Raw genomic sequence first — 8879 nt, forward strand, 5'->3', positions numbered from 1 at the left:
TGTAGTTCAGCTCCACAAGAGGAGCAGCCATGTATGTCCAGCATCATGGTGATGCAGTGTTCTCTCAGCTCAGAATGTGAAGAAAATAAATTACAAAATATAAATATAAAATATTTCTTAAGCAATATACTAATTCATCAAATTAAGTAATATAATTAGTAACCGGAGAATGTATACACATTAAGGGTAGAGAGCTACAATAATTTCAGGTGAGCCTAGCTATGACCACAGGGCAACTGTGACCTGTGGGTCAGAGCGCGAAAAATTGCCCTGCAAGGCTGTGTGACAGCTCATTCCTACCTCTCCCCTTTATGGGAGGATATCGGGCTTCCATGTCTTCTGCTGACTTAGCCCACCAGCTAGTGTGTGTGATACTCAATTGGGCGCTCTAACAATAAAAATACATGTATTCAAAGAAATATGGAAGACAGTTGGGAGGAGGCGATAACAGGTGAGACCATTATTGCCAATGAGGGCAGATTCGAGTGCGTTATCAGGCACAACTCCGATATTTTTCTCAAAATTGCTGTGATGTCACGTGTCCTACTTATATCAGTACACTCGCAACAACCTAACTATGCTTTACGAAACGTATATTTGATCAAATAAACCACACGTAGCAAATAATCCATGACATCTTTCGATAACTAAATTCGACACTCATTGGGCCCAGGTATCCATCTCTTCCCATATCCACCAGCATCAGCATGCTCCAGCATGCGTCTAGACTTTACGTCTTGACGACGTTTGACTTGAGAACAAACGCACGCAGTTGCATTTAAATATATCGCCTCGCGGGTAGATTTCTCGAATGAACTGAGAGCAGTAAACATTGACGTCTCTTGAATTAATATACACCTACGCCAAAACAGGGTAAGTCATTTATACAGCAATATTTGCAATTGAAAACGTAATTTAACTAGCTAGCATTTAGTTAGCCAATGGAATGGATGGGGCGCAGAGGCCGGGGTTAGATTGAATGCATATCTCTGGTATATGGGGTTTAGTTAGCTAACACGACTGAGTTGGGCGGGGGGAAATGTTACCAGACCAGCTAGTTAGCCACCCACAGATAGTTTGCGCACTATTAATATGTAACGTAGCTATCTAACATTACTTTGTCTTTACTAGCTCGATAAGCTAGCTGTTAGGTTGAAAATGACAACCTAGTTAACGTAACTTAGAAACGTTAGCTAGCTAACTTTCATTACAAGCAGACTTCATGACTAACTAACGTTGGCACATTTATTTGATAGTAATTTCAGGGATATTCTAGCTACCTAACTTGGGTAGTTTACACATCTGCAAGACAATGCTTGCTTCTATCCTCGTAATTTCCACTCACCAATACGTCTAAATTAACTACCCAACGTTACGAAAGCTAGTCCAACTGAACTAAACTACCTAGTTAGTTACCTAGCTAGCTAGCCAGTGTTCAGAAGGGATTCTGTATTTGGTTAACAGAACTGACTGCAGCTTTCTTCAACTCATCTTCTCCTGATCATGATCATTTCCCTTCGTTTCAGGAATGGTCCCCACTGAACCAGTAGTAGGTTCCCCCCCCAATCCGAACCTGTTGTATCTCTGACATGATTATATGGCATAGAAATGTCCCCCAAAAAATAATCACCTGTGTGCTTTTTCTAACGTGACATGAAGTTGAAATAAACATTTCTCCTTTTGTGCTTCAACAGAAAATGGCTGTGAACGTTTACTCAACCTCAGTGTGCAGTGATAACTTGAGTCGTCATGACATGCTTGCCTGGATCAACGAATCGTTACAGATCAACCTTACTAAGATAGAGCTGTTATGTTCAGGTAATTTGCGGGTTATGGATGGCACAACTGCATTTGTTCTTCCATTACTTCATAAGGTGTAGATTGCTTATATGGTTAGGGAAAATGAAAGTAAATCCTGTAATTGATGTAGCCTGAAGGTTAATCCTACTTTCCTTTAGTGTCAGTATGTCATCATAGAGGAATAGTTCATTAGCATTTGTGTTGACCCCTGGTGTGCCTGTCCTCTCAAGGTGCGGCCTACTGCCAGTTCATGGACATGCTCTTCCCCGGCTGTGTGCCTTTGAAGAAAGTCAAATTTGCTGCAAAACTAGAGCACGAATTCATTCACAACTATAAGATCTTGCAAGCTGGCTTCAAAAGAATGGGTGTGGAAAAAGTAAGTGGGATATTTAGTTTTCCCTCTCAGCATGTCCTAGGCTCTAGTCTACATCCAGAGCTCTATTTGCCAGGCGGATTTATATATTTTTCTGGTTGCTTTTGAAGCATATTAATCTATTGATCCTTTTGCTTTCTGTCTTTACCACGTGTTGGCTTGTAACATGATAACAATTCAACAACGGCATGTTGTTGGACTTACACATCTGAGTTGCCCGTAGTGTGGGTTTGTCTGTGTGTGTACCAATGATGTCAGCTGCTGTATACTTCTCTGCCACTGCTTGCTAATTGTGTTTACTGCTGAGCTAGCATGACCTCTCTACAGTGGCTCACTGATATTGACTTTCCTGTGCCTGCAGAGACAGGACTGTTGGCATCCTATGCAATCTCCACTCTATTAGTCATTGGTTCTCATCCAGCAGTTAGATGGTGTATTTGTTGGATTCGGCTACTGCGCAGTGAAGAGCTGTCCTGTCTGAGAGACAGAGAGCAAAACACTTCAGAGCGAGAGTTTAGATTTTCTCTAATTCAGTGTCATGACAAAGTCCCTTAGAAATGGACAGTCCTCGTCTCCTAGTCTCTGTGTGTCATATCCACATCCCAACAGCATTTCTAACGGTAGTCACTACCTCTGCGATGCATGTTTAGTCTACATCAACTGTGTATGATGTGGACATCCACTAGTGTTTATTTAACCCTTTTTTGTGGTGTTGAATTCACTTACCTGGTGCTTTTGTTCTTTCCAAGATCATCCCTGTTGACAAGTTGATAAAAAGCAAGTTCCAGGACAACTTTGAGTTTGTGCAGTGGTTCAAGAAGTTCTTTGATGCCAACTATGATGGGAAAGAGTACGACCCTGTGGAGGCTCGCCAGGGCCAAGACTCCATGCCATACCCTGCCATGTCGGCCCTCAACAAGCCCAAGAAAATCCTCAACGCTGGTGAGAGTAGTAGCTGAGCCTGTGCAATGTTTTTTTTTTATATATTCACTGTGGAATTACTTTTTAGGAGTGGTTCCCCTACAGAAAGTTCTAGGTGGGGCACAAAGGCCCCAAAATCAACATCTTGAGACCTGTTGAACTAATTGTCAATTGAAAGCAACAAAATCAAAATGCTTTTAGTTTGGGGGGAGAATGGAAACACTGTAGGAGAAAGACTGACTAGCAGCAAGAAATGGCTTCTGTAAGCAGTCTAGAGGTGATTTGTCTTTCCATACTTAAATCTACTGAGCTTGTCAATAACAACCTCTCCCCATCTCTTTTCTGACTGGTTGCTTGTTCCCATCAGCATCCCAGCGAGCAGCAGTTGCCAAGGTAGCACCCAAAATGGCGCCCAGCTTGGCGCGGAGACCAGGGGCTGGCGGAGGTGACGAGGAGCGGGCAGAACTCATTCAGGAGGTACTGTCATCCATCCTTCCATTCATGTGCCATGTCTTATTAGAAATGATAACAATTGGTTTGACTGAAGCTCTTGCCAAAGTTCAGAGATACAGGTTATATCATCTGTTTCCCACCTCCCTCTTCCCAGGTAAATATACTGAAGTCCACCATCCAGGACATGGAGAAGGAGAGGGACTTTTATTTCGGCAAACTGAGGAACATTGAGCTCATCTGCCAAGAAAAGGAAGGAGAGGGTGATCCCACACTGCAGAGGATCGTGGATATACTCTACGCCACAGATGTGAGTTTAGTCAACATTACACACAGCCTCGCCGGGTCACTTCAGCTTTTTTAGGTTTGAGCCCATGTGTTTTGGTTCAAACAACTGCTGATGCCTTCTTAAAATTCAGTTTGTGGAATGGCATGTATGTAGCTCAAACGGAATGCTAAAGTATGCTCATACAGCTTGTGCAGTTTCCTTCCCAGGCGACGCATGATTGGTTCATTCTGTTTGAAATTCATACGTGCTTAGATCAGAACTGTGTCGAATAAATGTCTAAACACTAGTGTGCTTGATTTAGCTTACTTTGCACTTTTGGGACTATTCCATTGCTGCCTTCTATACCAGGCAAACCAAATGAAATGCCACTCAAGTGTTTGAAAAGTACACTACAGGGCCTCCCGGGTGGCGCAGTGGTTAAGGGCGCTGTACTGCAACGCCAGCTGTACCATCAGAGACTCTGGGTTTGCACCCAGGCTCTGTTGTAACCGGCCGCAACCGGGAGGTCCGTGGGGCGACGCACAATTGGCCTAGCGTCGTCCGGGTTAGGGAGGGCTTGGCCGGTAGGGATGTCCTTGTCTCATCACGCACCAGCGACCCCTGTGGCGGCCCGGGCGCAGTGCGCGCTAACCAAAGTTGCTCGGTGTTTGGGTTGTGTATCGGAGGACGCATAACTTTCAACCTTCGTCTCTCCCGAGCCCGTACGGGAGTTGTAGCGATGAGACAAGATAGTAGCTACTAAAAACAATTGGATACCAAGAAATTGGGGGGGGAAAGTGGTAAAATTCAAAAAGAAAAAATATACACTGCCAAAAGTATGCGGACACCTGCTACATCTCATTCAAAAATCATGGCCATTAATATGGAGTTGCCCCCCCCCCCCCCCCCCCCCTTTGGTTCTATAAGAGCCTCCACTCTTCTGGGAAGGTTTTCCTCTAGATGTTGGTATATTGACTTGCTTCTATTCAGCCACAAGAGTATTAATGAGAGAGGATTTGATTTGGCCTGGGTCGCAGTTGGAGTTCCAATTCATCCCAAATGTCTCTGTGGAGCCAGTCAAGTTCTTCCACACTGATCTCGGCAAACCATTTATGTATGGACCTTGCTTTGTGCACAGGGGCATTGTCATGCTGAAACAGGAAAGGGCCTTCCCCGAACTGTTGCCACAAAGTTGGAAGCACAGAATCGTCTGACTGGCGTAGCGTTAGGATTTCCCTTTACATGGAAACCCATTTTAATGAATCTCCCGACAAAACAGTTATTGTGCTGACATTGCTTCCAGAGGCAGGTTGGAACTCTGTAGTGAGTTGCAACCGAGGACAGGTGACTTTAAAAATTTTTTATTACGTGCTTCAGCACTTGGCGGTCCCGTTCTGTGAGCTTGTGTGGCCTACCACTTCGCGGCTGAGCCGATGTTGATTCTAGACGGTTCCAGTTCACCAAAAACAGCACTTAAGGTCGACTGGGGCAGCTCTAGCAGGGCAGAAATTTGATGAACTGACTTGTTGGAAAGGTGGAATACTATGGCGGTGCCATGTTTAACGTCACTTAGCTCTTGAGTACGGGCCGTTCTACTGTTTGTCTATGAACGTTGCATGGCTCTGTGCTTGTCAGCAAAGTGTGTGGCTGGAATAGCCAAATCCACTAATACGAAGGGATGTCCACATACTTTTGGCTGTGTAGTGTATTTGGCCCAGGTCAGACGTCGATCTCAATTTGAGTGTATTTCTGCTACGTAGAGTCCTATAACCTAATATCTAACCTGATATCTTCCTCTTCATCCCTCTGTGATCTCAGGAGGGCTTTGTCATACCGGACGCTGAGTCAGAGGACCAGGAGGAATTCTAACGTTCAAGACTGGATCATGCAGCTTTTAATACAACCCCTCAACCCACCAAACTCCTTCAATCAGCTACAACATCTCTATCCTCTCCCTACGTACAACACCCACTCCAAAAAATGTATCATGTTATGCGTTCGTGATCTCTGAGTGGACTGTATATCAAATGTGTGTGTGTGTGAAGTACCTCTTTTGAAAGCCCTTCTCTGGGTCATCCCATTGGCCCGTATCAGCATCATGTTGTTAGAAGGCAGCCATTGGGGTCCAGAAGAGTGAACTGTCTAAGATTTTTTTGTTTGCTTGTCTTTCCCCTCAATTTCTGTGTCTGTTCCAGGAATTGGCGTTACAAGTTCATTGGAACCTGCACTCACTTTTGTACATAGTATTTTTCTTATTTTACCTGTTTTCTAAATTATCACTGTCTTTGCCACGTGTAGCAATTGTTTTCTGGGTCTGAGCAAATTCACTTTGTTAATGTAGTGATCGTGGGACATTTTTATTTGCTTTACTAACCAACTGTTCATATCTCTCAAACCTAGTTGAGTTATCTACTTTCATTTGGTCTCCTCCTGTTTGGAGATTACCATTTTTATTAAACGGTGCAATCCTTTTTATTCTAGGAAAGTGGCACTTTTTTTCTCAAAGATTCAGGTCAACGTCTCTTAGTGTGGCTGCAATTCTCGGGACAGCTCATAACAACCTGACGATATTTATGAAGAAACATGTTAAACTACAAGCTTATGGGGGAATATTTTGTGTGTGTTTGTCTCTTGGATGTTGGAAGGCATGTGCACTGTGGATGCCAGAAACGCTCTGGTCCCAAGCATATCCCAAATTACCCACTTTGTTTTGTTTTTTTGTAATTTCTCTTGTCTAAAATTGTTCAGTTGGCAGGGGATGGAGTTTTAACTTGATTTAGCACCTCTAGTGTCTGCATCTTCTTAGGGAATGCAAAAGGTGACTGATGTTTTTCTAAGTTCATTTATTTTTTTAAACTCCTGTCTTGCATTTTAATCTGTTTTGATTATGTAGCCACTGCACTATTGACAGGTTCTAGGCCCAAAATGCTGATGCACAAATACAACTGCCAGTCTCTGCACTGGAAGATCAGAGATTTAAAAAAAAAAAAAAAGTTTTATGAATTACAAACATTTGCCAAAAAGAGTACAAAGTCACATATGTAGGTTATGAAAGGTATTTAAGAATAAATAATAATAAATACCTTTGCCTTATTCTTATATACCTTTCATAACCTACATATGTGACTTTGTACTCTCTTTTTGGCAAATGTTTGTAATTCAATTTAAAGAATTGTCATTTCAGATCTTGTTTTCTTCTTTCTGCTGCTCTGAATGGACGTCTAGAGACTCTGGCAAATAGATGTTCAGTCTTCCAGTTAATACAATGCTCTGACAGGCCAATTTCCATGTGGACATCATTGATGGTTCATTTGAAGTGTTCTGAACTTATTGGTGTACTTAATCTAACTCGTGCCACCCATCTGTTGGCTGAAATGACCTATCTGATTAATTAGAAGTACATAACTGACAAGTCCAAAGTCTTGCCTCCTTACAAGGCCCGTTAAATAATGTATAATAAATTGAACAGTAAGGCCACAACAATGTGATCTATAGCATCCTTTGGTTGTGCTGATAGCTGGGCATCAGCTTTGCATGTAGTTTTTTATGAAGGGGATTTTCTGATGCTGAATATGTAATGAATTGGCTTGAAGCCCACGTGGGAGCTGCACATAGATTTGACCATTGTAGTGTACTTTAGTTTTCTGGCACTAAAACGGGACCTTTCTAGGTAATGAAGGAAGTTTGAATGTCGTGCATTTCGGAACGTTTTTGCATGGTGATGCCTGGATGTAATATTTATTTTTTTCATTTACGTTTTGGTCCTCGTTACGTTCTTCAGGACCACAACCCTAATTTAATTTGTCTACTTTTTGGGAATACCATGTCCAAAACAGTGTTTCAAAATGTATTGGGATATGAATGTGTATGTTTTAACACACAGAAATAATCATTATGACTGTTAACCTTGAGTCAAGAAATGTTGTTTTGAGTGATCGTTTAAAAACATAATTGTATTTTTTGAACTTGGCTTGTTTGATGACTAAACTATCCTGGTGGCAGATTTTTGTGGGTATTTGGGTCTTAAACACGGGTCATGTTCCAGCAGTCTACAACCAATGGTTGTGTGCAATGTCATCGACTGCACAGTCTATCAGTTTGCTATATATGTGGTTTGCAGATATTAAACACTTATCCAGGAGTTGAGATTTGGCAGACATCTATAATGTAGTCAGTCTGGAAGGTGGAAATTGTTTTGGTGAAGTGCATTTTATATACAAGGCAGAACCCCGCAATGGCCTGTTTCAATCTAACCTGGTGCCAATCTTGACCTTTAACCCTGTTAGCTATTGGTTCCTGATTGTATTATTTTCTAGATCTTCTGAATGATTGGTGTGGTTATTGGAAGGAGCCCTTGCAGCTCTTGTGTTTTTGGGGTGTGAAAGATCAGTGGTGTTGCATCAGATCTCCTCTGTGACATCTGAGTTGACATTCTGGTACACTGTGGGCCTTGTGCCACCTTCTGCTCTCTTTTTTTTTTTGTCTCTTTTTTTTGGTGATTTATTTATTTTGTGATTTTTGTTTACATTTATATATTTCAGCGGGAAATGTATTTTATTTTTTTCTGATTTACTTAAATCATGTTAGCCGACTCAAGTTTCTTACAAACAATAAAACAGTATTTCAAGTTTTTTTTTTTCACCTTCTGTTGGCTGTTCATTTTTGTTGCTCTAATATAAAGGTGATATATGGCAGAAAATGTCTGTTATTCAGTTGACAAAACAAGCAGTTCTAGTTCAGAATTTGAAATTCACATTTCCAGGTCAACTTGCCAGATTGGAATTCCATTGCTGTGACATCATAAAGAGTGTGCATTATTCTGGAATGTCAATTATTTAGTGAAACTCAATTGTTGAAAAGCCTGAGACAACAACAAACCAACCATATGGCCTAATGTTAGTCATGGGAAGTACTTCGCCCCAGGGCAGCAATACCAACATGATGAAGGTATCTTCAGAGGCCTGGTATGTGCATTGAGTGATAAGATTTCTGTCTAGCCATTTACACTGAGGATCAACATTTTGTAAATGTTTATCACAATTGTCTGCATAAATAACTTTTCTTCCA

The 8879-nt window shown here is 41.8% G+C and overlaps 1 protein-coding gene across 3 annotated transcripts; it reads left to right on the forward strand.

Annotated features, from left to right (window-relative positions):
- The first annotated feature begins 721 nt into the window (after positions 1–721).
- LOC139368708 (microtubule-associated protein RP/EB family member 1-like) lies at positions 722–8450 on the forward strand. 3 transcript variants are annotated; one of them, XM_071107975.1, is made up of 8 exons: positions 722–873; positions 1527–1549; positions 1695–1818; positions 2031–2176; positions 2923–3115; positions 3462–3571; positions 3702–3854; positions 5631–8450. In XM_071107975.1, exons 2-8 carry the CDS (start codon positions 1529–1531, stop codon positions 5679–5681), a joined length of 798 nt encoding a protein of 265 aa, XP_070964076.1. In that variant the 5' UTR covers positions 722–873; positions 1527–1528; the 3' UTR covers positions 5682–8450. The 3 variants fall into 3 exon arrangements, 2 of the variants coding, with proteins under 2 accessions (XP_070964076.1, XP_070964077.1); XR_011627011.1 differs by lacking the exon at positions 1527–1549 and having other exon boundaries at positions 735–873; positions 5631–7443; positions 7483–8450; XM_071107976.1 differs by lacking the exon at positions 1527–1549 and having other exon boundaries at positions 735–873.
- The last annotated feature ends 429 nt before the right edge of the window (positions 8451–8879 follow it).

This window comes from Oncorhynchus clarkii, chromosome 16, assembly GCF_045791955.1.
Source record: "Oncorhynchus clarkii lewisi isolate Uvic-CL-2024 chromosome 16, UVic_Ocla_1.0, whole genome shotgun sequence".
In the NCBI taxonomy this organism is placed as follows: domain Eukaryota; kingdom Metazoa; phylum Chordata; class Actinopteri; order Salmoniformes; family Salmonidae; genus Oncorhynchus; species Oncorhynchus clarkii.